The 17,508-nt window shown below is 41.6% G+C and overlaps 2 protein-coding genes and 1 pseudogene across 2 annotated transcripts; 1 reads left to right on the top strand and 2 right to left on the bottom strand.

The window, feature by feature from the left end:
• Window positions 1-818: 818 nt before the first annotated feature.
• On the top strand, window positions 819-3,238 carry LOC111781616 (protein QUIRKY-like). Its single transcript, XM_023662306.1, has 2 exons — window positions 819-1,359; window positions 1,455-3,238. Exons 1-2 carry the CDS (start codon window positions 819-821, stop codon window positions 3,236-3,238), a joined length of 2,325 nt encoding a protein of 774 aa, XP_023518074.1.
• Window positions 3,239-5,201: 1,963 nt separating this feature from the next.
• Window positions 5,202-7,138, bottom strand: LOC111781237 (annotated as a pseudogene).
• Window positions 7,139-8,689: 1,551 nt separating this feature from the next.
• Window positions 8,690-9,253, bottom strand: LOC111781615. Its single transcript, XM_023662305.1, has one exon. It carries the CDS (start codon window positions 9,251-9,253, stop codon window positions 8,690-8,692), a length of 564 nt encoding a protein of 187 aa, XP_023518073.1.
• Between the last annotated feature and the right edge of the window lie 8,255 nt (window positions 9,254-17,508).

Below are 17,508 nucleotides of genomic sequence, written 5' to 3'. Positions count from 1 at the left end.
CTTTACGTATATTTCCCTTTTTAACCTTCCGACCCTCCGACCAAGCACGCTTGTCTTACTCAAATTTGAAACGAAACATAAAATCGAGCTCCCGATTCGAGTAACGTTTCTTCAACTTGTTCATTAAGTAATGCTTAGTTTGTTTTTATGAACCATTTGGCAACATGCTGTTCGAGTACTTACCGGTCATACTTTGCATGTCGTACTCAAAGTTGGTTTAAAGTGACACGACACTGAATTTTAATGTAATTGCACCCGAAAGTTAGATTCTTGTCTTACTAACAAACACCCTGTTGTATTAACAGAATAATTTGTATACTCCAACCGATATTTAGGGTTTAGGATTCAACTTAAATGTTACGTGATAGTCACTTGGCGAAACGTACACTCTATATTTCGGTTTATTCTATTGTTCTCAGTCTACGTATCAACCTACTTATCATACCAAAAGATCGTACACGGTCATTTCAGTAGTTACATTTATATCATCTCAATTTGTAACGAGTCGTGTTCAGTGTCTTAACTCAATACTTTGTCATTTCAATCATCATGATAGCTGCGACACGAGAAACGGGTAGCTCATTAAACACGACAATTTATGATTCTAATTTGTCACACGAGAGGTTAAGGGGTCGTTAGAAAACTCCAATTCTCCTTCACATTAAGTAAAGCATAAAAGAAAAGTGTCTGAATAAAGCTGCTTGGCCAAGAGGTTAAGCACAACACAAATTTAAAGACTAAGACAATCATCCTATCATCTCCATACTTCATCTTTACCCCTTTTTCTTCCACCGGAGACATCTCTCTCTGTAATTCACATGGCCGCCGGCCATCTGAGGAAGTTGATCGTCGAAGTCGTGGATGCTCGCAGTCTCTTGCCCAAAGACAAACATGGAACCTCGAGTCCTTACGCGGTGGTCAGCTACTATGGCCAGCGGAAGCGAACAGCGACCGCGGTCCGGGACTTGAACCCGACATGGAATGAGGTTCTTGAATTCAATGTCGGCCCGCCGTCGAGCGTGTTTGGGGATGTTTTGGAGCTTGATGTGATCCATGATCGGAGCTACGGACCGACGCTTCGGAGCAACTTTATGGGGAGGATTAGGCTGAGTTCCATGCAATTTGTGAAGAAAGGGGAGGAAGCTTTGATTTATTTTCATTTGGAGAAAAAAAGCCTCTTTAGTTGGGTTCAAGGAGAGATTGGTTTGAGAATTTATTACTCAGATGGGATTGCGCCGCCGCCTTCTCCTCCGCCGCCGCCGGTTGAGGAAGGCGGCGCTGTTAATTCTGTCGAGGACTCACTACCGGCAATAAGATCAGAGGCAGAGCAAAACCAATCCCCTGCTTTGAAACATCAAAGTGAATTTGAACATTAAATTTTAAATTTTATTTTTTAATTTCATATTAAATCTTTAATTACTGTGAATTCAATTTTTTGTTCATATTTTAAACAGACGGCGGCGAACCCATCGGCGAAAGTCCGACCAGTAATGGCAGAGAAGCTTCGGCAGCAGAAATTCCGGCCATTAATGGCAGAGAAGCTTCCGCAGCAGAAACTCCGGCCGGTGACGGCATTGCAGCTTCGGTAGCTGAAACTCCGGCCAGTGATGGTACTGCAGCTTCGGTAGCCGAAACTCCGGCCGGTGATGGTACTGCAGCTTTGGCAGCTGAAACTCCGGCCGGTGATGGTACTGCAGCTTTGGCAGCTGAAACTCCGGCCGGTGATGGTACTGCAGCTTTGACAGCTGAAACTCCGGCCGGTGATGGTAGTGCAGCTTCGGCAGCAGAAACTCCGGCCGTTGAGAGTACTACTCCGGTAGAAACTGCAGCTCCTGCTGTTAAAACGCCGCCGTTTGAATCCCACCCACCACCGCCGGTAAAGTCACCGGGAGTCGATCAAATTCAAACGATACCACCGGCGTTTGCGCCAAAGCCAATCAAAAGACCGGCGGCAGTATCAAGTTACACACTGGAGTCAGAAGAAAGTCAAACAATCGAACGGTCCACATTCGATCTCGTTGAGAAGATGTACTACCTCTTTGTGCGAGTAGTAAAAGCACGCGCACTTGCCACTAGCAACCGTCCGATCGTTAAAATCGAAGCATTCGGTGAACGCATCACATCAGAGCCAGCCAAAAAGAGCCACGTGTTCGAGTGGGATCAGACTTTTGCATTTAGCCGCAAAGCAGCAGATTCCGCCTCCATCATGGAAGTTTCTGTCTGGGACACAAAAAACGGTGTCGTATCATCACCATCCGACGTGGACAAAGGCAATTTCTTAGGTGGCTTGTGTTTCGAGGTGTCAGATATTCTCCTGCGGGACCAACCCGACATTCCCCTGGCCCCACAATGGTACAGATTAGAAACGGAAAGAAACGACGTCGCTTTTGGCGGGTATTTAATGTTGGCCACGTGGATTGGTACGCAAGCGGATGACGCGTTTAACGAGGCGGTGAAGACAGACGCCGCTGGGAAGTTCAACTCTAGAGCAAAAATTTACCAATCGCCGAAGCTTTGGTATCTACGCGCCACCGTGATCGAAGCCCAAGACGTCGTTCCGATCACCGCCGTGAAAGAAGCTTCGTTTCAAGTCAGAGCCCAACTGGGTTTCCAAGTTTCGGTAACCAGATCCGCCGTGACTCAAAACGGAGCTCCGTCGTGGAACGAGGATTTACTCTTTGTCGCCGCCGAGCCGATGACCGACCACTTGGTCTTCACCCTCGAGAGTCGCCGTAGCTCCAAATATCCGGCTGCCGTGGGGGTCGTTAGAATCCCACTCACCGAAATCGAGCGGCGCGTGGATGATCGGATAGTGACAGCGCGGTGGTGCACGCTTGCTGGTCTGGTGGAAGAGAAGGAATCGTCGTACAAGGGAAGGATTCATCTGAGGTTATGTTTTGACGGTGGGTATCACGTGATGGATGAGGCGGCGCACGTGAGCAGTGACTACCGCCCGACAGCAAGGCAGCTGTGGAAGCCGTCGGTGGGTTTGATCGAGATCGGTGTGATTGGGTGTAAGAATTTGGTCCCGATGAAGTCGACGGCGGCTGGAAAAGGCTCCACCGACGCGTACTGTGTAGCCAAGTACGGATCGAAGTGGGTCCGAACCCGGACGGTTTGCAACAGTTTTGACCCGAAATGGAACGAGCAGTACACGTGGCAGGTATATACATATTCGAACTGGATGAGGAGTTCGACGGCATGCCGAGCACGAGGTCGTCGGAAGTTGTACGGATGAGGTATGATAAGTTGAGAGCAATTGGGGCGCATGTGCAACACTTATTGGGGGATTTGGCTACTCAAGCCGAACGCGTGCAAGCATTGGTGACATGGCAAGATCCACGCGCCACCGGGATTTTCACAGCAATATGCTTTGCAGTGGCGGTGGTCCTGTATGTTGTGCCGTTGAGGATGGTGGCGGTGGCGTGCGGGTTTTATTACCTTCGGCACCCAATTTTTCGAGTCCGGTTGCCGTCTTCGGGTGTCAACTTCTTTAAAAGGCTTCCGTGTTTATCGGACCGATTAATGTAGGCTGTGGACGGAAAGTACATAAGGAAAGAGGATATTTTGGTAATTTTTTAATTTATTTTTTACTTTTTAACTTTATACGAAAGTACATGAGTATCGATTATGAGATCTTACCTCGTTAGATTTTACCAATAGTTGAGACCCAATCGGGAGATGTTTCAGCTTAGATGAATTAATCCCGAAATTCAAATTAGAATTGTTTGAGGATATATACATTATCTTTGACCTTTTTCAACAATCGAAACTTAAATATTTAGTTTTTTTTAGATACTATTCGTGCCCAGAATTCGAAATTGAAACAAAAAAATTTTGGTGAGATCACCACGAAACTAAATCTTCCTTACAAAGACAAAGATGTGAAAACCTCGTAAGGCTGACGAACAATAGGTAACATAAAGCCGACAATGTTTGTTAGCTATAAAGCACACTGATATCAATGGCAGGTGTCGAACTGAAGTGGCCTATAATTAACGGACCAAATTTAAAGGATATTGTTAGGATTTTTTTTTAACCTTCTACTATTATTAAAAAAAAATATATATATATTTTTATTAATTTAACATATTTATAATTATATTTTGAGAAAACTTTGATAAATAAAAAAAAAATTAATTTGAAGATTTAAAATTATAAATATTAATTTTGTAATAAAAAAAAAAGAATATGTGGGTAATGGAAAAGCACAGAAAATCCCATCAAATCAATTATTTCCTATTTATGGTCGGCCATGATCGAATGCCCCATAAAAGGAAACGTAACAGCCATTCATTTATTTTTTATTTTTTTTTTATTTTCATATATATATATATATATATATATTTTAAATATATTTTTTTATTTTAAAATTTTTAAAAATAAATAAAAAAGAACCCGACAAGTAGTGTCTTCGTGTAACACACTTGTACTAGACAAGCTCACCTTTCTTCCAAGTGGCTCTTCTTTACATGTTTTATGTTTGACAGCTATTTTTTCCTTTTTTTTTAAATCAATTTTAACTCATAAATCTTATATATTCTTAATCTATTATAACTTTAAAATTAAAATTAACTTACATTATCTCATAATTATTTTTAACCATTTTCATTTTATTACATTTAAAATAAATTCAAAATTAGATATATAATTATATTAGTGTAACGTTTTGTGAGAATTATGTATCGGTAGGATTTAAAACGAGATTATAATAAAGGTTTAAATGGATGATATTGTGGTTATAATGAAGATTACGAAGAACGTTTTGAATAATTTTTCGCTCATGATAGGAACTATATGTGTCTTAATTTAAAAGAAATTGTGGGGTTGTTACATTGTTGAACCGTTTTAAAATAACAACGTGATACATGTTAGGTCTAATTCTAATCATAGTCCAATTCAAATAAGATAACGTGTGCTGTCGAGAATAATTAGTCTTCCATTACGGTTTACTATATGTATCATATTTGACCCTTGATCATAGGCTAATATCATGTATCCATTTACTGTTCTTTCCATTTCATTTGTAATCTATTTGATTATGTAAATGATTATAAAGAGAGAATATTCCCCATCATTTAGGTGCGGTGGTTTTTGTAACCCGGATCATTTGTTCTTCACGGCTTCCGAGTTCGCTCATCATCTTCTTCCTTTCAACACTTCAATCCATATAAGCAACGGGTCAAATATAATGCATATGATAAACTGAAATGAAAGATTAAATATCATCAATATGACAAACCAAAACCGAACAAAATATTACATAGAAAGAAGAACATAGCTGGGCTTTATAACAAACTATAGTGACAACCATGAACAACATGCAAGAAAAAACGGAAACATAGAGATTACTCAACAGTAATGATTTCAGTGTTACTCGAATTTTTATATATCTTCGTAGAAATACTTCTTGAAATCATCCATATGCCGTGTTTGCAACCGTATCGCTACTATGAGCGACCCATCATCTGATGGCCCCACCATTATGTAGGACTTTCCATCGGTGTTTAACGTTGCTGGCGCGAAGTAACTCGGTCGTCCCCAGCCAAAATCTGCCTCATAAAACGGAAACGACATCCAACTCCCTATTGAAAGATTAGGGTTGCCCCAGAACGAAGCCTGGACTGGAACCTTGGAGTGGAATGATGTTCTCAACCGGTTAAAGTCATCTTGCCCTGCTAGATAGTCTACCACTGATTGCGCATATTCGCTTGTCATCTTCCATGTTCCTTCTCTTATCTTTCCTGCAGCATAGCTTAATGGTTGAGACATCAATTCGCCAAACTCGCACTCCGGCGTTGAGACGACGAAAGATGAGTTCCCTGAGAAGTTTTCTGGGATGGGTGGCTTCATCCGTCTTCTTACGTCAATAGGGATACGAATCACCGTCGGCTGTCGACTCTCGCCTGTATTGCGAGCCTTGCATGCACAAACCCATATGTGTCCGGTAATAGCCTCAAATCGAGAGTACGGTCGTGGTTGTACTTCATCGGTCACGTCCATGGTTTGATTCGTTAGGTTTGAATTTGCTCTCTTTTTCAGCTTTTCAATTTGTTCTTTAGTAAGTTTGAGCAATGCCGATGTGGTTTCATGCTTTGCCTCCTCCTATTAAGAAATACCAATGTATGATCTCATATGTCCGTTTAACCCATAAAATTGAGGCTTCACGAGGACCCACCTAAACGAGGTGAGAAAACTTCGTTTGGGTGAGGAGTGAAAAGAAATTTCTCTTCATTAACAAAACAGAGCTGTAGACGAAAATCATACTCTCCGTCCTCGACCTCACCTAGATTCACATTCGTCGTCTTTTTATATCTATATCTATATCTATATATATATATATNAACCGTGAATTTAACTAAAATGGTAAAAACCGTGTGGTCATAATCCATTGACTAAAAAACCTTACCTCAGGGTTGGAGGTGCCAAGGATAACTGGGGGTGGTTTAGTAAATTCAACATGGTCGAACCGCGGCGGACGAAGCGGCTTCTCCGGCAGCAGAAATTTCCGATCATGCAACGGCTGCAAAATAGTCTCCACCGTCTTCTCTCCACGCGCCATGCTCGCCCACGAGTTAATGAACGTGACGGCGGAGGCGCCATCCACCACCGTATGACAATTAGCTACGCCAATTACAACCCCACCGCAGCTGAATCTCGTCACCTGAAATAGAAGCAACGGCAGCTCTTCGATCGGAGAATTGTAATCCACGGACGGGACGAGTTCTCTTACAGCATCCGACGGTGCAAAGTCGCCGTAATCTTCCAGCTTGGCGTCAGTGGAAGCTTCGATGAATAGGGCTCCAGCAGCGCAGCAGTCAAGCTCGAGGCGGCCGCCAGGGAGCCAGTGGAGACGCCCGGCAAGAGGGTAGAAAGGGACGAGGATTTGGCTGAGGGAGGTTTTTAAGGACTCGACGGCGACGACCTCGGCTGCCGGGGATTTGTAGACGGTAGACGCTGGGGAGGTGAGTCCATGCCCTGTATTGGTCGCACTCGGAGACGGAGAATGCGCCGGTGGGAGTAGGGTGGCTGGGGACGACGGTGGAGGAGGAATGGATGGTTATAGACGCCATTCACGTTGGTTTTCAAGAGCTTGGATTGGAGAGATGTTTTGTAAGCTACCCTTTATATAAATAAAGATGTCCACTCTACCTCCCGACATTGAATAGATTCTCCATTTAGATTAAGGTGTACATGGGCCGAGTCGGGTCCCGTTTACAATAAGAATGTACATGTTCAGATCGGATTGAGGGAATTATATCAACCTCAGAATGAATTCGGGGTTGAATTAGTAACCAAACCCAATTAAACCCTACGTTTTTTTTGTTCGGGATTGTTAAAAAAAATTAAAAATTTTAAATTGTTTTTATTTATCTATCATTTGGAATCATTTAATACAATGTTAGATAAAAGATATTAAAAATTCATAGACAAAACAAATCAATCTATAATCATTCAAACAAACAAATTCTTGATCATAATTATAGAAATGTTGTTGGATGATGGACGTCCCACATCGACTAATTTAGGGAATGATCATGGGTTTATAAGTGAGGAATGCTAACTCCATTGGTATGAGCCCTTTTGGGGAAGCCGAAAGCAAAACAATACAAATAATTAGTTTAATAAATTTAAATCTAATAATAGATTCAACTAATTATAAATATATGTTCAATCCATACATATATAATTTTTGTTATATTAAAAGGAACAGCTCCGGATCGCGGCGGTGGAGATGGTTGTCGGCCATCTCTCGAGATCGGAGCTACCACTCCAGTGAGAGATCATTCTATTCATGCTCGACGTCGAATCGCACGGCTTTAGCATGCAGAAAGTTCAAGCAAATTGGTACACAATCATCAACGTAGCCACCATGATGATCGCCGCCGTGAAATGGGTCGACGACACCCGATCGTGGCAGAATCTGACTTCCACGAATCTCGTCCACGCACTTCTAGTGATTCTAATCTAGTTTCCTGATCTCATCATTCCGACAGTTTCATTCTACGCGTTCGTCACCAGCGCGTGGAACTACAAATTTTGGTCACGGGGGCTTCTCCGCATTTTGATTCGAAGCTATCGATGGCTGACACCGTCGAAATGGACGAAATGGATGAGGAGTTCGACGGCATGCCGAGCACGAGATCGCCAGAAGTTGTATGGCTGAGGTATGATAAATTGAGAGCAATTGGGGCGCGTGTGCAGTGTCACAATCGCACTTTTGATGGCAACGGACTTGCGATTGTGCGATACTCACTTTCCAACGACAAGTGAGCTAAGCCAATTCGTTCTTGAGTCGCCTACGGCCAAGCGACGTATGCTCGAACCTCTGACCTCAGTTTTAAGAGAGGGTTTTAGGAAACGAAGGCAGAGAGAGATTTTTGAAAGAGACGTTATATAAGCAAACAAGAGAGAAATAACGACTCACAAACAAGAGAGAAATAACAACGGCTCATAGTTTATATCGTTTCGTAGGGAGGAGTTGACAACTAGTCGTATCCCTATAGTACATTCTGAGGCATTTCATGTCTGACAGGCCTAGACATGATATTTCTGAAACGTCATACTTCCTAGAAATACAAAAGTAAAATACTAGAATATGAAAAGACATAAAGGGTTTGGCTTCTCATGGGCATGCGGCCATAGGCAACATGCCTTGGACGAAAATGACCGTGACATACTCCCCCACCTAATTGGTTGACGTCCCTGTCAACTGACTACTTTCAAACCTGGCGATGTGGGTGGTGGCGGAGTCCAGATCTTCGGTGCGTTCCCAGCTGGTTTCCTCCTTAGGGAGATTCTTCCATTTGACAAGGAATTCGCGAATCGTCTGTACAGGTCTTCCTATCTTCCTAACCCTGTCGGCTAGGATCTTCTCTATTTCATTGCTGTCTCTTTGTTTTAGATCGATGCTCAGTCTCGTGATTACATTTCGCTGGTCGTCGTCTGGGTCAGGGTGATAGGGCATCAAGTTGCTCACATGAATTACTGGTTGGATTTTCATCAATGTGGGTAGCGCAACTCTGTAGGAGGTAGCCCCGATCTTTTTAAGGACTTCAACCGGGCCTTCATATTTCGAACTAGTCTCTGGTCCTTTCGGCTGCGAAATCTGATCGTTTCTGGTCTCAACTTGATGAGGATTTGATCTCCTGCTCGGAATTGGAGGGGGTGACGCTTCTTGTCCGCCCACTTCTTCATATGCTTGGAAGCTTTCTCTAAATATGACCGAATTATATCTATTGTCTGCTTCCATTCTCTTGTGAAGTTTTGAGCTTGAGGGTTTTTCCCTGCATAAGGATGATCAATAATATGGGGCAAGGCCGGTTGTTGTCCATTTACAATTTCGAAGGGGCTTTTCCCCGTAGACGAGCTTGTTTGACGATTGAAACAAAATTGGGCGACATCTAGTAGTTGTATCCAGTTCTTCTGGCGAGCGTCAACGAAGTGACGTAAGTATTCTTCGAGCAAGCAGTTGAACCGTTCTGTCTATCCAACGATTTGAGGATGATAGCTCGAGGAGATGTTTAAAGTCGTTCCCAAGAAGGTGAATAATTCGGTCCAGAATGTGCCAATGAATCTACCATCCCTATCACTGATGATGCTCAACGGAATACCCCATAACTTTACAACGTGTTTGAAAAATATTTGGGCTATTAGTTCAACCGAGCATAATTTGGGAGTGGGGACGAACGTCGCATATTTCGAGAACCGGTCTACGATAACCAAGATGATGTCATATTCCCCGACTTTTGGGAGGTGTGTTATGAAGTCCAGAGACACACTTTCCCAAGGCCTTGTTGGCACAGGTAGAGGTTCCAAGAGTCCCGAGACTTTGGCTTTCTCTGTTGGGTATTATGTCCTAAAACTCATAGTTTGTAAACAAAACATATTCTATTTTCAATAAAGTTATTATTCATGTTTATTCAGTAAAGATTGTTATTGAATAAAGTGAATTTTAGGATTATTAATCTAAATCCAATAAACTAAGAACACTCTGACTATAGTATGATTACTTGAACTATGTAGAGACATAAGAGTGGATCAAGTTCAAGTATATAGTCAAAATGATCTATAGTATAGGGATAAGGTTGAGTACCTTATCTTGGGGACACTATGGATGCAGCCCACTTTTGTATATGACATAAACAATCTGATCACTAAATTGTACATGTGAAAACATGTGAGTGGGGGCGTCCTATGCAATGAGTAGTGCATAAGATTGGACCATGAAGAAAATCACTCTCACTTTATAATATCGTTTACTGATGAGACTGATTTTCTTTTCATTCGATGACCTAGGTAACTCGATCTTAATCCTGAGCTAACCATGAACTCCTGTTTATTCGGAATTATCCTTAGATTTGCATGGGTGAGAGTGGCTTGAGTTTGCTGACTCAATAGGCCTCCCATTTCAGGGGTAAGACTAGTTGAATGGTTGGGGACGTGGGGTGCAAGATGAAATTGACTCCTACCCGCTTTTAGGGATAGTAGAGAGGTTGTTCCCTTAAGTACTGACTCCAAGTCTTGAACAAGGGGCCCCACCCTCTCACTGGCCCGAGAGGGATTCGGTTTGGTGATTGGACCACAAACCAATTGTTCATTAGAGGATAAGTGGGACTTAAGGAACAAGAAGTAACTTTAGGGGTAAAACGGTAAATTGACCCAGCTCTAGTTACAAACAACCTGTGAAGGATCGACTTACTAATCATGGTTATATCAAATAGACAGAAATATATCTATAGTGAGGGGAGTGCAACTACTAGGCTATAGTGGAGTGTCCTAGTAGTTAACGAATGTTGGTTAACAAGGTTAATGAGTCTAGCCGGTTAATCTTGGATCGTTGGAGCCCATGATCTGTAAGTCCATTAGGTCCCTCTGCTAGCTCATATCGGACTAAACCTTAGAACAGTGTGACGAGTGAGTTCGAAGTGTTCAAATTCAAATTAGGGAATACACGCTAAATATATATGATATATTTAACCGCATTTTGTTTTAATTATGAATTAAACAAAAAGAGAGAATTGGAGATATTTAAATAAGATTTAAATATTTTAATTATGAATAGGGATTCATAATCAATATGTGCCGGAATGGATTAGGATTGGCATTTGATTTAATGTTATATATTAATTGTTTAATTAATCATTTAATATTATTTTGTTTTGAAATTAATTATTTAAATTAATTGTTGAATTAAAATAAAAAAAAGTCAAAATGTTGACTTTACTTCGTGTTACAATCCATGTTTGAGTTAGTGGAATACTGAGTGTCAATATATGGTTTAGCTAAACTTGCATGTTTGCCACATAATCCCACAAATTTGAGTGGAATATTGAGTGTCAAAATTTGGTAATCTCACATTTATATGGACATGAAAATATGACTCTATAAATAGAGTGACAAAGTACATGGAAAGTTTGTTTAAAAAACTTTGAGAAAATCTCTCAAAACTCTCTCTTTACATATACTAAATCCCATTATAAGGCCGAAGAATAGTAGGGAAGACACTAGTGGTGGTTCGAAACCGGTTCGTGAAGAAAAAGGAATTTGAACTACAAAAGATTAGTATTCAAACTCATTGAGTTTTAATGCTTTTGAACATGCCAGCTAATTTACTATAATTGATGTACTTAGAGTGCCTAAGATCCAAATTTCTTCCGCATGTGTTATATTANTAATGCCGTCCCGCATATTCGACCAGAAGTACCCCTTTTTGATTAGGGCATATGTTCTTTGCCACCCAGGGTGTCCGACCCATAAGGTATCATGACATTCCTGAATGAGCTTCTTCCTCAGTTCTCCTATTCTTGGGACGTATAATCTGTTTTCTTTAGTCATTAGAAGATCTCCCTCGAACCAAAACTATCGTGTCTTCCCAGCTTTAGCTAGTTTGACGACGGCTTTGGCCGATGGGTCTTTGTGTAAATGTTCTTTGATGATGTCGCTCATCGATCGATCGATCTTACTTGAATGAACATGGGCTAACATGCACAGGGCCGCATGTTCGCCCTTCGACTCAATGCATCGGCTGCTTGATTACTCTTTCCTGCCTCGTGTTCAAATTTGAAGTCAAATTCAGCCAACGACTCCTGCCGACATCGATCTCCGGGCTTGTTTTGCCGTCAATTTTGGTTGATCGAAGAAGTGGCAAAGGTGCTGTTATCCGTCTTCACTATGAACTGTGATCCCAAGAGATACTCCAGACTCGTAGGCAATGGACCACAACCAACATTTCTTTTTCGGAGACTGTATCTCCGTTCAACATCATTGAGCTTTCGACTTTCATAAGCGATGGGGTGGCCTTCTTGAATAAGGACACCGCCTAGGGCAAAGTTGGAAGCATATGTCTCTATTTCAAATGGCTTTGTAACATCTCCTAGCTCGAGGACAGGACCCCTCGTCATGGTTGCCTTCAGATCTTCAAAGGCCATTTGACATTTATTTGACCACGACCAAGGGTGGTCTTTCTTCAGGAGCTATGTTAATGGGGCGGATCGTCGTGAAAACCCTCCGACGAACCGCCTATAGTAGTTTGCCAATCCTAGGAAGGATCGCACATCGGATATGGAAGTAGGGATTTTCCACTCTTGGATAGCTTTTATCTTATCGCTATCCATACCGATCTATTCTCAACTGATGACATGTCCAAAGAAGTTGATACATGTTTGTGGGAAGACACATTTTTCTTTCTTGACGTACAACTGATTCTGCCGCAGCTTGTCAAACACCAGCTTCAAGTGTACCTTGTGTTCCTCTAGGGTTGTGCTGTATACAATTATGTCGTCGAGGTTTACTACAACGAAATGATCCAAGTGTTCGTGCAAAACGTAGCTGGGGCGTTTGTCAAGCTAAAGGGCATTACCAGGAACTCAAAGACCCCATATCTTGTTACACACGTCGTCTTGGACTCGTCCCCTTCGGCGATAGGTACTTGATAGTACCCTGATCGTAAGTCCAACTTCGTGAAGTATTTGGCCTCGTGAAGTTGGTCGAACAAGTCAGATATTATCGGCAGTGGGTATTTGTTGCGTACCGTCACCTTGTTTAAGGCTCTATAATCTATGCACAGACGCAACGTCCCATCCTTCTTTTTCTAAAATAGTACGGGGGCTCCATAAGGCGTCTTTGCCGGGTGGATGAATCCTGCCGTCAACAACTCATTTAGTTGTTTCCTCAATTCGACTAGCTCAGGGGAAGCCATCCGGTATGCGTTCTTCGCCGGGGGTTTAACCCCGGGGAGGATTTCAATTTCGTGATTAATGCCTCGACGGGGTGATAATGTTTGTGGTAAGCTCTTTGGCATTATGTCAGCATAACTGTCTAATATCTCCTTGATTTCGCTTGGAATTGTTTCCTCAGTGGTCACTCTTTCCATCAGTGGTATAGCCATAAATGTAGGTTCCTCTCGGGTGAGTCCTCTTTTCAATTGTATGACCGAGATCATTCTAAGATTACCTGGTTGCTTGATGCTTGCAGGTATTACTGTGGGGTTGCGGCTGGTGATCACCAAGCATTTCGCCAGTGGCATTGGGATAACTTTGTGTTCTAGAAGGAACTCTATCCCAAGTACCATGTCAAAGTAGTCCATGCGAACCGAGACAAGGTCGAACTCTCCTGTCCAAGCCCCTAATTTGAAGGGGACTCTTTTGGAAACTCGCACAATAGGCAAGGCCTCGGAGTTGACAGCTTTCATTTTTTCGGGGTCCTTTTCTATGGTGAGTTCCAATCTTCACGCTTCTTGATCGACGATGAAGTTGTGGGTCCCTCCTGAGTCTATCAAGGTGCTCTTGCTTGGTCGAGAGTTTATTGTCTCATCCACGAACATGAGCGCTTTCTCTATTATCTCCTTCGGGTCGACCTTCCGTTGGAGGACTGACAAGAATTTAAGCGCGCCCATTCAGGGGTTGTCTTGATCTTCCTTCTTGTCTAGCATAGTCTCGACTGTTGTGTCGTTGTTCTCTTGAATGGACACTTGGAGTGCACTGAGAGAGGCCCGATGAGGACAGTAGGACAGTTTGTGGGGGCCTTTACACAACAGGCATTGTAAAGGTGTCGTCGGGTGGTTTCTTTGAAGGATAAGATCCTCGAGATGTCCCCGCTTGGTTGTTCTGAGGAGGTCTATCTGTCCACCCGCTTGGTCTGTCGTTACTTCTGTTTGGCCTATTAGGGATTCCATTTCGATGACCTGATGGTTTATATATTTTGCCCCCAGTGTTTGGGGCCTTTGTTGTTCTTCTTTGGTAACCCGCTTCATTCCCATAGTCTAGGAGTCTCTCGGCGCTGACAATTGCGGTAGCTAGGTATTGGACATTTTTCTCGTGTATTTTTTGTTTTGGCCCACGATTGTAACCCATTTATAAAGAATAATACCTTGTCCTTCTCTGAGGTGCCTTGATATCTAGCATCAGGGTCGAGAACTGTCTGACATAGTCCCTTATGCTTCCAGTTTGCTTTAGGGCTATTAGTTTTTCTATTGCTAGATGTTTTACGTTTTCGAGGAAGAATTGGTCCCTAAACTCTCTCTTGAGGTCTTCCCACGAGTCTATGGTGCACAATCCATTCTCGATGTCTTACACCTTCGAACGCCACCAAAGTTTGGCATCGTCTATGAGATACATCGAGGCTACGGTCACCTTTATGTCGTCGGTACTAGCCGTTGTGGCTTTGAAGTACTGTTCGACATCAAAGATGAAGTTCTCCAACTCTTTGGCGTCCTGGTTCCCTTTGAAAGGTCTAGGGTTTGGGAACTTCAGTTTGTTGGATCCTGTATTAGTTTGCCCAGCCGTGACGTTCTCCACGGCTTTCATGGTCACCTTAATTCGGGTGCTCATGACGGACATCTTTTCTTGGATGTCATCGATCGTTGTTCTGAATTCGTCAGCTAATCCATTGAACAAACTCATCATTATATTTTGTAGCATGTCGAACTCTTCGCCACGTCCCTCCTTGTGCGCGATAGAGCTATCAGGGCTACTAGACGGTCTCGGGCTACTCGTAGGAGAAACTCTTTCTTCGAGCGAGGTCACTAGAAACATTAGTTCTGCGATTGGCAACCCATCCAGGCAGTTGCCCATTGCGTCGAGTTCTACGACTTTTCCATTCAATTCTATCACTCGTGCTTCTAGGAAGCGGATGGTGTCAGGGACTTCTTTGAGGAACATCATTTCCTCCTCTATTAAAGTAAGCCGGTCGGCTTGTGATTTGGGTGTCAACTTTGTCGTCGACATGTTTTCGGTCTTTGCTATGTCACGGAGCTAACAAAGCTCTGATACCACTTGTCACAATCGCACTTTTGATGGTAGCGGACTTGCGATTGTGCGACACTCACTTTCCAACGACAAGAGAGCTAAGTCAATTCGTTCTTGTGTCGCCTACGGCCAAGCGACGTATGCTCGAGCCTTTTCCCTCAGTTTTAAGAGAAGGTTTTTGCAAGCGACGTATGCTTGAGCCTCTGGCCAAGCGACGTATGCTCGAGCCTCTGGCCTCAGTTGCGTCGCCTACGGCCAAGTGACGTATGCAGAGACGTTATATAAGCAAGCAAGAGAGAAATAACAACGGCTCGCAATATATAACCTTGGGTAGGGAGAAGTTGACAAGTAGTCGTATCCCCCTATAGTACATTCTGAGGCATTTCATGTCTGACAGGCCTAGACATGATATTTCTGAAACGTCATACTTCCTCGAAATACAAAAGTAAAATACTAGAATATGAAAAGACATAAAGGGTTTGGCTTGTCATGGGCATGCGGCTATAGGCAACATGCCTTGGACGAGCATGACTGTGACATGAAGCACTTATTAGGGGATTTGGCGACTCAAGTCGAGCGCGTGCAGTCATTGGTGACATGACCAGATCCACGCGCCACAGGATTTTCACAGCAATATGCTTTGCAGTGGCGATGGTCCTATATGTGGTGCCGTTGAGGATGGTGGCAGTGGCATGCGGGTTTTATTACCTCTAGCACCCAGTTTTTCGAGTCTGATTGCCGTCTTAGGCTGTCAACTTCTTTAAAAGGCTTCCGTGTTTATCCGACTTATTAATGTAGGTTGTGGACCAAAGTACATAAGGAAAGAGGATATTTTGGTTTTTTATTTTATTTTTTATTTATTTTTACTTTTAACTTTATACGAAAGTACATGAGGACCGATTATGAGATCCTACATCGTTAAAGAGTGGAATAAAGCATTCCTTATAAGAGTTTGGAAATCTTTCCCTAGTAAACACGTTTTAGAACCGTGAGGCTGACGATTATATGTAACGGGCCAAAGCATGAATTATTGTAATCAAAATGGTCGGTCGAGTAACAACTTAAAAGGTATATAATATATGAATAAGGTTTGTTGCTTATCCTTGTAACATTATTGATACGTCATACTTTTTAATTGCTACAAATAATTTGATCCAAATCGTTCATGTGGAGACATGTAAATAGGGGTATTCTCGACAATAAGTTTACACAAATCCGGGCCACGAAAGATTTAATATATATTAATTGAGAATAGTTAATATATTAAATAAAAAAATTATATTTATTGTATTTGATATATTGAATATTACGTATTTATGGTCGGCCAGGATCGAAAGTCACAAACGTTTAAAATGNTAGGGGTATTCTCGACAATAAGTTTACACAAATCCGGGCCACGAAAGATTTAATATATATTAATTGAGAATAGTTAATATATTAAATAAAAAAATTATATTTATTGTATTTGATATATTGAATATTAAATTAATAAACGTATATTTTATATATATAAGATTCAAATTATTTAAATATTATTGGAATATGTTATGATATTTAAATATCATTTAAATAAAATATTATATTTTAATATATTAGATACTAAAATACTTTATTTGCGACGACCAAAATTCCTATAATAGGATCCTATGTTGAGACGAATTGATTTCGAGATTCAAACTAGTTGAGCTTTTTCAACCATAGTCGATATTGTGTACATTAATAAAATAAAAAAAATTTATTTTCTTTATATACGACTCGTGTCCAGAATTCGAAATTGGAATTCGGTATCTGATATCCCCAGTATTTTCCTATATCTCGTGTGACGTGATCATGTACTTCTCGCTTCTAAGAGTGAAAAGTATCCCAACCGATCAACACGAGTCATGTTTTGTTTTCACTCACATACATTTCATGAAAATTTTCAAGAGGTTACTAAACGCAGGATTGCTCTAATTTAAACACGTTTAATTTTGAAGTTCCTATGACTTGTTGGTATAGATAGTAACTTTCAATTCTTTTAAAATTTTCGATGTCTGTAGTCATCCCGTTATTCAAATTTTACCCTTCAATTATTCAATAAATGTGAAGTTAAATGCAATGGGCCACGGAAGGAATTGAAAAAAGTGGCCAACTTCTTATTAACGTGTCAGAATTTATAAGAAAAAAATTAAATTAAATCGGTAAGTTATGTAAACATTGTTCATAAAGATATGAAAATCTCTCTCTAATAGATGCATTTTAAAACTGTAAGACTGACAAC

Source organism: Cucurbita pepo, chromosome LG19 (genome assembly GCF_002806865.2).
Source record: "Cucurbita pepo subsp. pepo cultivar mu-cu-16 chromosome LG19, ASM280686v2, whole genome shotgun sequence".
Taxonomy (NCBI): Eukaryota; Viridiplantae; Streptophyta; class Magnoliopsida; order Cucurbitales; family Cucurbitaceae; genus Cucurbita; species Cucurbita pepo.
The sequence above is the reverse complement of the archived record's forward strand: the minus strand, read 5'-3'. Positions and strand labels throughout refer to the sequence as shown.

Coding starts and splice junctions, on each gene's coding strand:
- LOC111781616 (XM_023662306.1), top strand. CDS start 819: ATGGCCGCCGGCCATCTGAGGAAGTTGATCGTCGAAGTCGTGGATGCT. Junction 1,360..1,454: donor CCCTGCTTTGAAACATCAAA/GTGAATTTGAAC, acceptor TATTTTAAACAG/ACGGCGGCGAACCCATCGGC.
- LOC111781615 (XM_023662305.1), bottom strand. CDS start 9,253: ATGGAAGCAGACAATAGATATAATTCGGTCATATTTAGAGAAAGCTTC.